This window comes from Furipterus horrens, unplaced genomic scaffold, assembly GCF_987537825.1.
Source record: "Furipterus horrens unplaced genomic scaffold, mFurHor1.1.pri manual_scaffold_4, whole genome shotgun sequence".
NCBI lineage: Eukaryota > Metazoa > Chordata > Mammalia > Chiroptera > Furipteridae > Furipterus > Furipterus horrens.
This window is the reverse complement of record NW_028327174.1, coordinates 52,433,820-52,449,795: the sequence shown is the minus strand read 5'-3', so window position 1 is coordinate 52,449,795 and position 15,976 is coordinate 52,433,820. Positions and strand designations below refer to the sequence as shown.

The 15,976-nt window shown below is 49.4% G+C and overlaps 2 protein-coding genes across 3 annotated transcripts; one reads left to right on the top strand and one right to left on the bottom strand.

The window, feature by feature from the left end:
- Positions 1 to 329: 329 nt before the first annotated feature.
- On the top strand, positions 330 to 5,680 carry LOC150011792 (keratin, type II cuticular Hb1-like). The gene is made up of 9 exons (XM_090275561.1): positions 330 to 703; positions 1,412 to 1,620; positions 2,398 to 2,458; positions 3,225 to 3,320; positions 3,532 to 3,696; positions 3,915 to 4,040; positions 4,305 to 4,525; positions 4,780 to 4,811; positions 5,047 to 5,680. The coding sequence occupies exons 1-9, from the start codon at positions 335 to 337 to the stop codon at positions 5,307 to 5,309; spliced, it is 1,542 nt and encodes a 513-aa protein (XP_090131687.1). The 5' UTR covers positions 330 to 334; the 3' UTR covers positions 5,310 to 5,680.
- Positions 5,681 to 9,129: 3,449 nt separating this feature from the next.
- Positions 9,130 to 11,286, bottom strand: LOC150011791 (keratin, type II cytoskeletal 8-like). 2 transcript variants are annotated; one of them, XM_090275559.1, is made up of 3 exons: positions 10,985 to 11,286; positions 10,002 to 10,033; positions 9,130 to 9,513 (listed from the first exon to the last, which is right to left on the bottom strand). In XM_090275559.1, the coding sequence occupies exons 1-3, from the start codon at positions 11,086 to 11,088 to the stop codon at positions 9,338 to 9,340; spliced, it is 312 nt and encodes a 103-aa protein (XP_090131685.1). In that variant the 5' UTR covers positions 11,089 to 11,286; the 3' UTR covers positions 9,130 to 9,337. The 2 variants fall into 2 exon arrangements, with proteins under 2 accessions (XP_090131685.1, XP_090131684.1); XM_090275558.1 differs by having other exon boundaries at positions 9,130 to 9,488.
- Positions 11,287 to 15,976: the final 4,690 nt, after the last annotated feature.

Genomic DNA, 15,976 nt, shown 5'->3' with positions numbered 1-15,976 from the left:
CTCTCCCCAATACCCTCAGATGAGTGTATGCCCTGCTGGCAGGGCACTTTGAAGATGAAACATGCTGAGTCCCCCTACGGCCCAGAGATTGGCATCCTTTACACAGAGGCGGGTGCGGGCCACTCACCATTAAAGCACATTCTAGAGAAGGGTTGGACTGGGCTAACCGCCCAAGCCCATAAAGCACAAATTGTGCCAACTCCATCTACATAGCCAAGCCCCTTCCCATCGGAGCATAAATAGGACTGGGGCCACTTTAGGAACACATTGGAGTTTCCATCAAGACTCCAGAACTCACATCCTCTACTCTGCAACCCAAACCTCCAGGAGCATCATGACCTGCGGATCAGGATTCTGCGGCCAGACCTTCAGCTGCGCCTCGGCCTGCGGGCCCCGGCCAGGCCGCTGCTGCATCACGGCCGCCCCCTACCGCGGCGTCTCCTGCTACCGCGGCCTCACCAGGGGCTTTGGCAGCCAGAGCCTCTGCGGGGCCTTCCGCTCTGGCTCCTGCGGCCGCAGCTTCGGATACCGCTCTGGCGGCGTGTGCGGACCCAGCCCACCCTGCATCACCACCGTGTCGGTCAATGAGAGCCTCCTCACGCCCCTCAACCTGGAGATTGACCCCAATGCGCAGTGCGTGAAGCATGAGGAGAAGGAGCAGATCAAGTGTCTCAACAGCAGGTTCGCGGCCTTCATCGACAAGGTGGGTGTCCTTGATCAGCTCTTTCCTGAACTTTCACTTCCTCTACCAATCACTGAAAGGGTAGACAAGGCAGAAGGGATATGGTCCAGGTGAGCTCCCAGTCTGATGGAGGACAGGACACACATCCAAGACACACAGACACAGAGAGATGCATATAGAGGAGGCAGGGGCTCCTGGTTTGATAGCACTGTATATATCGCCTCTGTCCACACAAGCAGGATCCCCACAAAGAGACAAGGACAAGGCTTGGAACTATATCAGAGGGAGGAGGCCATATGTGCACACAAGCCACAAGAAATGCACATAAGAAATAGGAGCAGGACCACAGGGACATTTTTGGAAAGTTTCTTTAATCACATCTTTCCTGAAACTCACCCATGCTCACACTCAGGCAAGCCACTAAGGGAGGAATCAAAAGTAAAACAACCTCTACTCAGCTCCTGGCTACATGCCACCTGGTCTCATCAGGTGGGGATAACTCAGTTCACCTGAGCACAGAAAGTGGCCTTTCCAAGTTCCTAGTTCCCACCCCTAAAATGAAAAACCAAATGTGGATCATAACAGGAAATTCAGAACTTGCTTTGTCTTCAGTGTTTAACCCTGCCTAAGCTCTGTTAAGCTCCAGCTTTGAGAATTCACATAAAGCATCCCCCAAATTGGCTTTGGGACGCCAAGAGCCATCTCACCCCTCTTCCCACCCAAATGCAGGTGCGCTTCCTGGAGCAGCAGAACAAGCTGCTGGAGACCAAGTGGCAGTTCTACCAGAACCGCAAGTGCTGTGAGAGCAACCTGGAGCCGCTGTTTGAGGGCTACATCGAGACGCTGAGGCGAGAGGCCGAGTGTGCGGAGGCCGACAGCGGGAGGCTGGCCTCAGAGCTAAACCACGTGCAGGAGGTGATGGAGGGCTACAAGAAGAAGTGAGTGCAGTGTGGCTGGCTTTGACACTGGGCACAGGAAATGACTTAGGTTAAAGCCCATTGGATTAGACACGAGAAGAACTTCCAAGTAGGCTGAGCAGCCCTGCAGGCCAGGCTGGCATGAGCAGCAGGATCTTCTCACCTGTGCAGTTGTTGTCCAGAGGCCTGCCTAAGAGTAGGGCTGTGGTTCCCCCAGAAGCTCTCTCCCCTGCTTCAGCCTTCTCTTCTTGAGCCTCATCACCCAGCGCTGTTGCCTGCGCTCTGTGGGGAGGAGACTTTTGCTGCTTTCCAGGCCTGTGACTTCTGACTGCCCACCTAAAGCCTATGGATCATGGATGTGATATGAATCCCAGTGTCACTCAGGGCTGACATGTCTTGGGGCTCTGGGTGTCCTACTGCCTAGGGTGTTAAGTGCTGATGGCCTTTGGGACTCATAGACCGTAAACCTGAGCTAGGATGGACACCCAGGTGAGAAGAGGCGGGAGTTGCAGTGACTCAGAGTGGATGGGCTGGGTGCTGAGGCCTCATTTGCCTCCTGAAGTGACTTGAGAGCAGCTTTGGGACACAGGGCTATGAGATTCCAGAAGATTAGCCCCATGGGCCCTCAATTCAAAGTGGAGACATCCCAAATCCAACCAAAAGGACCCCACATGGACACTGGGGGTCCAGCTGTGTTGGGAGGTTCCTAACATTGCCCCCTTCGATGTTATGAAGTGGAGGGGTATTCGTGGGAGACCTGCCCTTCCCTGACCTCCCACTCTACCTCTTCTGCCTCAGGTACGAGGAGGAAGTTTCTCTGAGAGCAACAGCCGAGAATGAGTTTGTAGCTCTGAAGAAGGTGAGTAACGTGAGATCAAGACACAGACCCAGGGGATCTCAGATTGACAGACTCTTCTTGGAAACACGCAGAGGGTTACAACCTCAGTGTGGGGAGCAATGACCTTTGCCAAATCAGGTGGGGGAGTCCCAGAGATCAGGTCATGGAAGACACATCCAGAGCTTTGACAGAGGGCAGTAACTGTGCAGTACCCACTAACATCCTGTCCTGGGCAGGGCTGTGGCTCGGTTGATCTCTGGATGTCCTGCTCTGCCTCAGAGGTTGTGGTCTGTGGGTCCCATGGAGGCCTGGCATCTTCAGTCTCTGTTGAGGGACAGTGTCCTGTCTAAAGCTGTGGGGTGTCTGACCCAAAAGAGGAGCAGAGACCCAGGGTGTGGGGGAGGAAGGGACAGAGTTAGGAGTGGCCAGTTGGAGTCTGGGAGGAGTGCTGGGCGACGGGGAGGGGTCAAGTTGGCTGAGTGGGAGTGAGTCTGGGCAGGCATCCTGGAACAGGGTGAGTAAAAGGAAACCTGGGAGGGTAAGCTGTGTCAGGTGGGAGGGACAAAGGCTGGTGGCCCATTTCCAAGACACAGAGGGGTTTGTTCTTAGATCCGGAGAAAGTTGTGAGGCCCATCCCAGGAAGGTCAGAGGTATGGAGATGGGAAGGGAATGGGAACACTGGGAATCCTTCCCTCAACCTGGCCCCCATGAGTGGGTGAGGAGAGAGTGGAGTTTGGAGTAATGATCACCAGGGTCCTCTGAGCTCAAAGACTGCCCACCTTTCTAGGATGTGGACTGTGCCTACCTGCGCAAGTCAGACCTGGAGGCCAATTCGGAGGCCCTGACCCAGGAGATCGACTTCCTGCGGCGACTGTATGAGGAGGTGAGGGGTGTGGTCTGGGCAGAAACTGGCAGCTGGCCTGGAGGAGAGGCCTTAGGCTTGGGACAGGAGGTTGACAGGGACTTGGGCAGGGGGCTGCAGTCCATGAGGGTGTGGGGGCTGGAGACCAGGGAAGAGCTGAGAAGATTGGGTACATGCTATGGTGGGTGAGGCTGTGTCATAAACATGGTTCTCCCCCCTCTTATTCCCACAGGAGATTCGCGTCCTGCACGCCCACATCTCTGACACTTCAGTCGTCGTCAAGATGGACAACAGCCGGGACCTGAACATGGACTGCGTCATTGCCGAGATCAAGGCTCAGTATGATGACATTGCTAGCCGCAGCCGGGCCGAGGCTGAGTCCTGGTACCGCAGCAAGGTGAGTGGCACAGGACACCTGCCCCCTAGATATGGCAGCGGAGGAAAGAGGGACAAGTATTGGAAAAGGCTTCTGTTGTCTGGGGATTCTGGTCACTGGGGATGGTAACAGGGGGGCAGAGAGCTCTCAGGTTGAGGTGGCAGAGCAGGGCTGCCATGGATGTTTGTGGTGTCCTGAATGGGTGAGACATGCCATCCTGAGTGTCTGCTTCCCCCCAGTGTGAGGAGATGAAGGCCACGGTGATCCGTCACGGGGAGACCCTCCGCCGCACCAAGGAGGAGATCAACGAGCTGAACCGCATGACCCAGAGGCTAACTGCCGAGGTCGAAAATGCCAAGTGCCAGGTATGGGTCATCTGTGCCCTAGATCCCCAGAGAGGCTGGCAGCTTAGATAGGGTTCCACAGGCAATGTGAACTTCACCATCATTCTCTAGTCCATTTGTGTGACTAGGGTCATAGGTTGTGGTCACTCAGGGAGACCTAAATGATGAAGGCAGGAGGCCTGTTCCTGAGGCCTGTTCTAGTAGGTTCAAGAGACTGGGCTCACCCAGGAAATGGACAGAGAGTCCTGGGGACCATAACCCACCTGTGTTCCTCTGGGCCCCCAGAACACCAAGCTGGAGACTGCAGTGACCCAGGCGGAGCAGCAGGGAGAGACAGCCATCAGTGATGCCCGCTGCAAGCTGGCTGAGCTGGAGGCCGCCCTGCAGAAGGCCAAGCAGGACATGGCCTGCCTGCTCAAGGAGTACCAGGAGGTGATGAACTCCAAGCTGGGCCTGGACATCGAGATCGCCACCTACAGGCGCCTGCTGGAGGGCGAGGAGCACAGGTAGGACCCTACCTGACGAAGCTGCCATTTTTGCTCCATAAACAAAGGCCACCTTTTCTCAGGGCTGATGAAGGGCCAGGAGACTGGGAAAAACCTGTCATTTATCCCTTTGGAGGTGGGGTCAATTTGGGAGGGCTTTTCCTTGAGACCTCTGCTCCTCCTTCTTGGCTTGTGGACCCACCCCCCAGTCTGTGGAGCTCTGTCTGCCATCTGGCTGAGTCACTAATACTGCCCTATTTCTTCTTTCTTCTTAGATTGTGTGAAGGTGTTGGTGCTGTGAATGTTTGTAAGTGACAAAGGCCCTGTGTGGGTGGATTTGCTCTCTTCCTGTAAGGGATGGGACCTAAATATAAAAGGGCTGGCATCCCAGCAGGAGGGGTTTGGGATCAGAGAGCAGAAAGACCACAGCTGTAGGACCAGGTGGACCTATCGTTGTGAAGTAGAGATACTTGAGGAGGGGCATCGCGCAGTGACGGGATAACTTGCCCTCAGAATTTTGACTCAGGCTTTGGGGTCGGCAGGTGTCAGCAGCTCCCGGGGCGGAGTCGTCTGCGGGGACCTCTGCATGTCGGGCTCCAGGCCGGTGACAGGCAGTGTCTGCAGCGCCCCCTGCAGTGGGAACCTGGCAGTGAGCACAGGAATGTGCGCACCCTGTGCTCCCTGTGCACCCTGTGGCCCCTGCAATTCCATCACATCTTGTGGCCTGGGCACCTGCGGTGTGGGGTCCTGCGGCATCAGCTCTTGTGGTGTGGGCTCCTATGCTAGCAGCTGCCGGAAATGTTAGACGCCGCAACTCAAGCCCCTGACCGGCGTCTCTCCCGCCCAATAGGGCATGTTCCAGCCCTGGGGCGGAGCAAGTAATGGGTTACTTCTGCACTTTTGAAAGGTCGGTCCTGCTCCTAGACTCTTATGTGTATCTGTGATCCCCTCTTCCTTGATCCTGTCCCTCTTCTCCATATTCACCCCACCCTGCTCTGGGAAAGGCTACCCCAGAAAGAAATCCCCTTAGTGCCCACAGGAAGGGGGTTCCATAGCAGGAAGGACCAAGACCAGGACCCTACCCTGGGCTGCCATAGGGCCAGTGGCCAGAGTCCCCCAGCCTCTCCCCTTCCTCTTCTGTTCACCTCTGTCTTGACCTATTTCCAATAAATCAATGTAGCCAACCCCTGGCCTTGTCTCCACCTCTGTTATCCTAAGGGGTTGGGGTTTGGTGGAGTCTCAAAAGTCACATGTAGCAGAAAAAGGTCCAATCTGGGTTTCCAGTACAGTCTTCTGTCCCTGGGCTCACAGCTGTCTCAGATTTAGCCAAGGGTTGTTCTAGGCCTCCACCCAATGTAATTTCCACAACCTCATTGATTTTACCCACACCACCTTTTATGATACATCCTGAAGATGAGGAAACCAGAGCTCAGTGATGCTCAGTAGTTGGGCCCCATGCTAAGTTCAGTGGCACAGCTAGGGTTTGAATCTGTGTGCATCTCTAGTGCTCATTTTACCAAACCACAGCTACCTCCCAGAAACCATTGCTGTGCACCCCGATGAACTGAGGGATGATGAAAATTAGGTTCTCCAATCACCCAAAGCTTAAGGAAACCTACTCATTGCTGTGGTAGGGAAGACTCATGCCTGAGTAATTTATTAGAATTCTTTAAGGGATAAGTACTTTAACATGATTTAAACTTTCAAAAAGCCTTTGATATGATGACTCTTTTTTTTTTTTTTTTTTAATGGAGTCCCTTTGAGGTTTGGAGACCTGCCATAGCTGATAAATTACCTCAGAAACAGAAAACAGCACCTAACAAGAAGATGATATGGCAGAGTGGTGAGCATACAGACTCTGGGGCCAGACTCCCTGGGCCCAAAACTAAGCTCTGTTCCTTCCTCACTGAGTGACCTTGGGCAATTTACTTACCCTCTCTGTGCCTCCGTTTCCACACCTCTCGTGAGAATGATAAAAAGAGCACCTACCTCACGCTTGATGGGTTAAGGAATCTCATATATATAAAATGCTTAGACAGTGCCCAACACAAAATAATCATGGTATTTTTATTATTAGTTTTGTTTGTTTGTTTGTTTTGTCTTTTTGCAGAATGTAAAGTAGACACTTCTCCAGGGATCAGAGCCATGGCCAGCCTCTCATTACATTTATATCTGTGATCAGAGGTTATAAGTACAGAGAGAAATCTCCATGTCTCCCAAAGTCATTGAGCTCCTTCATTCAGGGAACTGTCCTCCTCCACAGCCCCATTCTGACACTGATGAGGATCTGACAAGTGGTGTTGGGAGTGAGGAGATGGCCCCTTAGCTTCACTGTGGGCCAAGGTGAGTCCCTAACATACATCTGTATAGCAGGGTGAATCTAAATTTTCAGTCCCAGACCCAGAAAACTGTAGCAGAAATGTTAACCGCCATCCATCAGGGCAACAGAAATAATTACAAAAACATATGAGAGACCAGAAGCAAGTGGTCTGAAAACAAAAAAGCTCTTTCAAGAAGTAGCATCTGCCCTGACTTGTGTAGCTCAGTGGCCTGCAAACCAAAAGGTTACTGGTTTGATTGCAGGTCAGGGCACATGCCTGGGTTGCGAACCAGGTCCCCATTTGGGAGTGTGCGAGAGGCAACCAATCTATGTTCTCTCGTACATGTTATTCTCCCTCTCTTTCTCCCTCCTTTCCCCTCTCTCTAAAAAAATTAATAAAATCTCTTTTTTAAAAAGTATCAATCTCTGGTGTCCTGGCCACAATGTGGTTCCTCCACTCTCTGATGGAATTCTGAGCAGAACAGAGCCCTGGGAGACTTCTAGAGTGTGGGATGGTCTAACCAGCCCTCCATGCTGTGACACTACATAGCTCAGAAGAAGACCCTGTCAGGAGTCCAGACTTGAGGCTCAAATAGAGACACTAACACAGCCAAGTTGCATCTGACACATTTAAGTGCAATTAAGTGTGAGACAGACACAAGGAGCAAACAGAGGGCTGACCCCTTGAGGTCCCTGAAGCGATGACTGCACTGGTGACAACCCTCCTCCCTTCAGAAGTCACTCCGACTCATAAAGCTTATAAATGGGCTGGCAAATGACTCTCCATAAATATACCAAGTACTTGTCTCCCACCACAGGCTGGAATGTTGCCCATGACCAGGGTAGCCACTCAAAGAATCAGTCCCCAAACTGCAAACATTGCTGGTGGCCCACATGGCGCTGGCTCAGCAAGAGACTCAAACCTGCCCCCTCAGCTCCTGGGATCTCTTGGACTGATGTCAGGCTTGGGATTTAGAAAGGAAAAACACAGGCAACAACCAATCCTCTGTGATGTGGGCTGCAGAAGTCTCACCAGAAATCCTGCCTACAACTCCTGCGGATATTTTCTTCTCCACTTCCCACAAATGACCAACACAGCAGGACCTGAGAAAACCTAACCTTGAAAATCACAGAATGTCATTACCTAGCAAAATACAGGGAACACAGGGCCCAACCAAAAAGTCTTGCAGAAGGGCAAGCTCTGCTTTCAGTAGCTGCTTTGCACTGGGAGTATTGGTAAGAATGTTTATATAGTTGGTGATGGTCAGCTGGATCAAATGGGGCTGATGCAGGAGTCAGGTGAGGCCATGTCTCCTACCCTGCAGGTAGGTGGCAGCCTGCCAGCCAAGTTTCCATCCCAGTCTTCTAGCATGAGATTGCTCTGTTTAACCAGGAAGAGAGCCATTTAGATACTTTTGGGCGGGGACCCAGGAAAACAGAGCAGACACCTTGGCACTAGTATTCCTTAAAAGGTAAAGTCAGAGCCTCTGGCCAATGATGCACCTTAGCCCTACCCAGGGACTTAGAAAGCAGGAAGCTTTGTTCCCCAGATACACTGATGATGTAAACCTTTGTGCAATAGAAAAGAATGTGAGCTTTGTGAAAGGAGGCATCTCTCAGGCTGTGTGGCAAGGAAAGAGGCCAGAAACCAGACCTTCACTGGCCACACTGCCCCCCAAACTGGTCTGTCTTCTACCCCCTAAAGTCCAGTTACCATGTGAAAAAAACCAAAACAACAAAAAAACAAACTATAACATAGGCCTGGCGTAGAGGCAGGGCTGGAACCTCAGGCTCATTCCAAAGACAAGCTTTCCTCCACCATACTGTGTTGTTCTCAGCCCACCATTAGATCAATTGTTAAACTAGAACTCAGGCCTGAACCACCCAGTTGTTTCATATCCCCATCCTCAGTCTGCGATGACCATCTTCCTGTGAGCCAATCCTCAAGTGCACCTGCCTGGTCAGTGGAAGGCTCACCCTCATCCCTCTCCCACTCTATTCTCTTTCTGGTCTGTCTCCTTGTTGATGGCCTGCCTCCCCACCAGAATGTCATCTCCAGAGAGCCAGGACTAGAGTGTTGTCTTGCTCACCAAGCACCCTGTCTGACCTTCAGAGGCCCTTCAGAAAGTGTTTGTAGAATGAGTGAGTGGATGAATGAATGCACTTTTCAACTCCTCTGCCAAGAAGTGTTGGATGGTTGCTTCTCGGCAGTGCCCCAACCCCAGATCTGGCCAGCTTTGTCTTCATTCGAGGAACAGCCTGAGGAATCCAGGTGCAGACAGCCTGGCGGCTCAGTCCGCTGCAGAATATTTTTATTGCAAAGGACGGGTCTCAGGAAAAGAGGGGTGGGGGCGGTTCAGAGGGGCAAAACAACATTCAGAGACTTTATGCTCTGGGGTGAGGGCCAGGAGGGAGAGGTGAGGTGAGGGCCAGATCCATGGGAGGGGCGTCTGAGACCAAGTCTTCTGGGCAAAAGCTAGGGTTCTTTGACTTTCGAGCGGGGCAGGAAGTGTTCAACATCCGCGGAAGCCTCTACAGCTGAAATCCCCGACACAGCCGGAGAAGCCGCAGCGCGCGCAACCGCCGCCAGGGGCGCTCGTATCCAGGGTGTCGGAACCCGCTCCAGGCGGCAGCAGGCCGGCGGAGCCCGAGGCCGAGCTGGGCCTGCAGGTGGAACCGCTGCCCTGAGCTGAGCAGAGAGCTGCTGTTGGAGGGGAAAATACCCGCTTCCTTCCCTCCGCCCCAGAAGACAGACAAACAGATGACTCTACCAGAAAGCAATACACAGACCCTCCCCACTAAGAGACAGACCTACAAACTCCCCAAAATAATAGATACAGACCCCCATCCCCCAAGAAATAGACCCGAGAATCTGTAAAATCAGACACAGATTTCCCCCCCACCCCATCCAAGCATAAAACAGTCTTGGCCACAAGGATTAACCCACAGAACTTCCTTCCACGCCCCAGGCAAAACCAACAGAACCTCCCCGCAAAGAGCAGACTATAGGATCCCCTCCACAAACACACGAACACAAAGGCCCCCAAGAGAAGAAATGGCCCCTGGCAAAGGGAGGCAGCGGAAGTAGACCCCCTCTTCCTTCCTAAGAGGATACACGCAAAGAGGGGGGATAAGATGTGGCCCCTCTAACCTAAGTTATACCTATTATTTACTTACTGAGGCTCAATGTTCCCAGTCTCAGGCCAAGCCTGCAGGAAGAAGGAAACAGGTAAGTAAATCTATCTCCTAGGTGTAATAGTCCCCATTCTCTAAGACAAAACACTCCTAGCCCTCTCCAGAAAGGCAAAAATCATTCCATCCTGCAAGCTCCTCGGTTCTCTCAGATCCCCACAGACTTTTGAGTAAATTTAAATAACTCACTTTTATGGATGACTTCTTAGAAGAGGAAGAAGGTAAAAGATCTGCACCTTTTTGGGCCTAAACATCTTCAAAGGGGAGACTGTATGTGGGGGTGAATTGTAAAGGAGACCACAGAGAAGCTAGCTCAATTATCTGAAGAATATTGTTCAAGCCTCACTTAATCCCTTTCTACCTTTGCATCGTTGAGGTGGTCCTTTTGCCCTCCCTGAGACTCAGTTTTCTTATCTGTGAAATGGGAATAAAAGCATCCCTTCCCTGGGTTTTGTGTGTTTAAAGGAGATAATAAATGTAGCATGCCTGCAGTATGGTGGATTCCCTCCCCCTCCCCTAAGTCTTATGTCCCCATCTGGACATAACTAGCAGTCCTTGAGTCCCTACTGCTGCCTAAGAGTAAAAGCCAGGCCTTAATTGTTCCCACAAACACTGCCTCCCCAGGTCTTAGGAAGATGGGCAAAACTGAGAAGACAGCACTTCACTTTGGGACCTTACTTCCCCTGGTTGGACCTTGCAGCTGTCTTGATGGACAAACTAGCCCCCGCTGTCTGATCCTGGGGATGAATGACTTTATGAGTCACCCCAGCCCAGGTACCATGGTGCTCATATGCTGGGGCCCTTTGTCTAAAGGGCTGTTGAATAGTGGGAACAAACTGGATCCAGGAAAACAAGTCCCTAGATACTCAGGTCACCTTTCCCCACCTGGTCCCCAGCTGCTGAGGGCCCAGGTGGTGGCCCCTTCCCCCGTGCGCTGTGCTATATCTGAAGCACTGCCCAGCCCTTACCTGCTCTCCTCACCCTCCAGCAGCTTGCGGTAGATGGCAATCTCAAAGTCTAGGCCCAGCTTGACCATCATGAGTTCCTGGTATTCCTGCAGCTGCCGAACCATGCCCTGCTTGGCACGCTGCAGGGTGTCCTCCAGCCAAGCCAGCCTGACCTTGTTACTGCCTGAGGCACCCTCCTCCTGCAGAGCTGATGGGTCCTTGGCTCCTTCTAGTTTGCAGGGCTGGGGGTGAAGGGAAGACCACGGACAGAAGGACGTCTTTGGTCCTTACCCAGTTCCCCTCAAGAATCCAGACCCTTCTCAGAGGCTGGAAGGCCAATGAGGATTACAGATCATTGTGTAAAGTGAGCATGCCTGTTGTGAAATGCATTTGTGTGTGTGTGTGTGTGTGTGTGTGTGTGTGTGTCTGCCCTGTTACCAGGATGGAGATTTGGGACCAGCCATCTGGGATGGCTAAGAGAAAGCCTTTTATATCAGTATAGTGACACTTCTAATATGAGCTCAGATGCGAAAAGCATCAAATGCTCATTAGCACAAAATGCTGGCATGATTGTTTCATCAGGGAAACTAATAAGAAGGCTGTCCTGTTCTCACAGAAGACTAAAATTTATAGTGTTTGGGAAAAAAAAATAACTCCTTGCCTTGGTGAGGTGTGCTTGCTGCTTAGGAAATCAGCAGGGGGGATCAGAGTAGCTGTGGCTGGTGGGAGACTACACCCCAACATGACTACCCTCTCACTCTGCCAACCCCGGAACCTGAACAGCTCATCCCCTCAGAGTCATCAGTTTCTGGAGAAGGGAGAACTTCCATGAGTCTCCCTCGGAGCCTGAGACACTTGTCTTTACAAAAAGCAAGAAAAGACCAAAGCAGAACCCCTTCCCTCTGAAGTGTGTAGTGTGAGCTGGGAGGGCTTGACACAGAGCATGCTGGGAGAAAAGAGAGGAGGCTGGCAGGGAGAGAAGTCAGGAAAAAGAAAGCATTCATGTGGGAACTCTCCTTCCTAAGGCCTAAAGCCTGAGGCGCAAACACAAATGCCTACAGAGGTGTGGCTGGAGGCATCAAAAGGTAAAGGTCAAATGCTAACTAAATACAGCAGTGTCCTGTTCCACAGAGAAATATGCATGCTCTCATCATCCTGAAATCACCAGGACCTCTTTCATGTTTCCAGTCTTTCATTTCTCAACCTTAGAGAGAGACATCTCTTCAGCACCTTTTCTCTTCTAAGGGTTAGTAACAGTGTTCTAGCCAAGGTGAGATAAATGGCAGAGAACCTTCTGCCTCGGCATCAAAGGAGGCAGCCTGAAGTGGTAGGGACTGTGGCACACAAAGGGACATATCCCAAGTGAAGGAGATAGAGGCTTCTCTCCTCTAGCCAAATGTTACTGTGTGGAGTCATAGCATAATATCTCCAGATCTGCACATTTTTAAAGAGAAACCAGACAACTGGATTTCTAGGTAAAATCTTGCAGTTTCTGAAGATGAGCTCAAATTGAATGGTTTGTAAGACAAAGAAAACACACAGACATAAAAAGATACATACCCATAAAAAAAACGATATACAAACAAGCATACATATTCATACATATCTATCTACATGTTGATCAGCCACATGAGCTACAGGGAGTCGTAGGCACGTGTAAGCATGACATACACATATAGACATACTCCTATTTGCTCAGACATTTACAAACAGAAACTCTATTTCAAAGAATGGGGGTCCAGTCTAGTTGTCATAAATAATGGACACACCCCTACCATCACCATGGTCCCCTCCTCCACTCAAACCCCTCACCTGATTCCCAGAACTGTTCACCCCCATAGTCAGGTGCTTGGTGGCCTCATTCAGCCTGTTCAGCTCCTCCTTGCTGTGCCTCAGGCCCTGCGTGTGTCTCTGTGTGGTCACCTTTATCTCTTCACACTGTGGGGAGGGGTCAGCAGAGTAAGGGGAGGATCAGGGAGGCAAAGAGAGTAAATAAGAGCACTTGACTGAGGGCAGCAAAACAGTTTCACTACCCACCCATCCACCTGCTACCATGGACAGATCATCTAACTTTTCTAGGTCTCTGCTGCCCATCTGTAAAACAGGGATGATAATATTTCCTATCCACAAAGGTTGTTGGGAAAATGAAATGAGCTTAGCTGGCACAGTTGTGGGTGTTCCACCAGGCCTGGAAATGCCAAAAGTAGCGTGAACTCAGGGACATTGGGGTAACAACGCAGAGCAACAATCTATTGATTTTTTTTGGACTGAGATCACATAGGGCTTATCCCAGGAATATGGATCAACTCTAGGAAACCAATAGTCATTCACCACTTACATCATCTAAATTAATACAAAAGGCATTTAACAAAATTCATTCACTTCTAATTTTAAAAATACTTTTAAAAAACCTAAGAATATAAATAAACTTTCTTAATTTGATGAATGTTATTAAGCAGAGATGGATCCAGATTCCAACTCCTTCTGTAAACCCTAGGGAAGGAGCCGGAATCTGGATGAAAAGGTCTGGCTTCAAGGAACAAAGTCAGTGACTTTTCCCTTCCTGCACCTTTTCTCCACAGACCAACTTATAAACAGCCCAGGCACAGTAAGTAACACTGGCACAATGCCTTACACTCCTCTAAGTCTTTACCTCACTGGGGCCCACAACCACTTATGAAGTAGGCCAGGAAGATGTTACTGCCTCCATTGTCTTTCCTTGGGCAAGCTGATGCTCATAACATTTACCACACAAGGAAGCAGAGACGCAGAGGGACGTGAATGACCAGCCGGCAGCTGAGCCAGATCAAATCTTAAGTCCATGTTCTTTACTCTACACCCTGAGGGACAGATAAAACCACACACCTCTTCCACCCAAATAATAGGACCCATCCACACCAGCTCAGTGCAAATTTCTTTCTAGGGAAGATGAGGTTTGGGGGAATGGATAGGAATAGGTTGAAAAACATCATTTCCTGCTAATCTCTGCTTTATCCCTCCCCCTACTTTCTACCCTTTCCTGTTCCTGTTCCCAAAAGCTATAGACTGCAGACAAGTTTGTCCCAGATCTGGGTGAAGTCCAGGACCCTTCATCCCATGTAAGCCTATGAGCCATGTGAACTAATCTTACCATGATGAAGAGATGTAGTCTCCAAGCCTCCCGTGAGCAATGAGCCAAGCTCCAACCCAAGGAGCTTCCGGAATCCTCACCTCTGAGGACAAGTCCTCTCCTTCTTAGGGGCTTTGTGACCTCACCTTGTTACAATTGCAAAATTCTGACATGGAGTACAAGGGGGCCATTCTGTGGGCTCTGATGGAAAAGTGGAGGTCCGGCATGGAATAGGCTTAAAGAAGGAGGGGGAAGAAAGGATAATTCAAGTGGGAGGAATGTATGGAGAGCAGGAGTTTGGGCTTATATAGTGGGCAGTGGGGACCCACAAAAGGTGTATGAGCAGACCAGCCACATTGCTATGAGATAGGTGATTTGGGGAGGCATATCTGGGGTAGCAATATGGGAGACAGACAGGAGGGAAACTGGGACTGGGGATTTCAGTTCTAAAACTAGGTAGGAAATCAGGAGTTATGATTCTAAACTGAAGTAACCAGGGGACTAGGGAGCACAAGCTGCTGTTGGCATTTCTTTTTGTCTATAAATCTCTCATACATGCAAAAATATTATATGTAACATACATTTAAAATTTTAAATGCAAAAATAACAAAACACATCTTTGTGTACCCACCAGTACCTTCAAAGTCCCCTGTGAGACCCTTCATCCCTGACCCCATCCAATCTCCAAAGTAACCACTATCCTGGGTTTCTGTGTTAAGCATTCTCTTGGTTTTCTTTATTATTTTACAATGTGTAAATGAACCCCTAAGCAGTCATTTATTTTTGACTACTTTTATGTTTTATACAAATAAAATTACTCTGTGTGCTTCTGTAACTTGCTTTTCCTTGTCAGCATCCTGTTTGTGAGATTCGTCCATTCGTTTCTTTTTTGTTGTTGTCACATAATATCCAATGCATGGATGATGCTCCATTCTCCTATGGCTATGTCCATGTGTATGTTTGTATTTGCTATAACAAACAATGCCGCTATGAACTTCTTGGTACATATCGACTGGCATAATTTGGCTCAGAGATTTCCAATAAGTTGGACCCAAAGAGGCCTATACGAAAATACATCATAATTAAAATGACAAGGCTTAAAGACAAGAAGAGAATCCTAAAAGCTGCAAGAGAAAAGCAGGTAGTTATGTACAAGGGAGCACCAATTAGATTGTCATCTAATTGCTCTACAGAAACATTTCAGGCCAGAAGGGAGTGGAGTGAAATATTCAAGGTGATGAAAAGCAAGGACCTACAACCAAGGCTACTTTACCCAGCAAGGCTATCATTTAAAATTGAAGGAGAAATAAGAAGCTTCACAGACAAGAAAAAGCTAAAGGAGTTTGTTAGCACCAAACCAGTGCTGCAACAAATGTTAAAGGGCTTGCTTTAAAAAGAAGAAAAAGGGAAAGAAAAAAAAAAAAAAAAGGAAAACCGTCTAACAATAAAATGGCACTAAATACATATCTATCAATAATCATCTTAAATGTAAATGTCTTAAATGCCCCAACCAAGACATAGGGTAGCTAAATGGATAAGAAAACAAGAGCTATATATATATATGCTGCCACCAGGAGATCCATCTCAGATTAAAAGATACAGACTAAAAATAAAGGGATAGAAAAAGATATTTCATGCAAATGGAAAGGAAAAACATCTGGGGTAGCAGTACTCATATCCAACAAAATAGACTTTAAAACAAAGGTTATAGTAAGATACAAAGAAGGATACTACACAATGATAAAGGAAACAATTCAACAAGAGTATATAACTCTAGTAAACATTTATGCACCCATCATAGAAGCATCTAAATACATGAAGCAAATATTGATGGACATAAAAGCAGAGATTGACAGCCATACGGGCATAGTTGAGCTATTAACATCCCATTGACTTCAATTAAT

Coding starts and splice junctions, on each gene's coding strand:
- LOC150011792 (XM_090275561.1), top strand. CDS start 335: ATGACCTGCGGATCAGGATTCTGCGGCCAGACCTTCAGCTGCGCCTCG. Junction 3,321..3,531: donor TGCGGCGACTGTATGAGGAG/GTGAGGGGTGTG, acceptor TTATTCCCACAG/GAGATTCGCGTCCTGCACGC. Junction 3,697..3,914: donor AGTCCTGGTACCGCAGCAAG/GTGAGTGGCACA, acceptor GCTTCCCCCCAG/TGTGAGGAGATGAAGGCCAC.
- LOC150011791 (XM_090275558.1), bottom strand. CDS start 11,088: ATGGTTCGGCAGCTGCAGGAATACCAGGAACTCATGATGGTCAAGCTG. Junction 10,034..10,984: donor CTGGAGGGTGAGGAGAGCAG/GTAAGGGCTGGG, acceptor TTCTTCCTGCAG/GCTTGGCCTGAGACTGGGAA. Junction 9,489..10,001: donor ACTGGGAACATTGAGCCTCA/GTAAGTAAATAA, acceptor TTCCACCTGCAG/GCCCAGCTCGGCCTCGGGCT.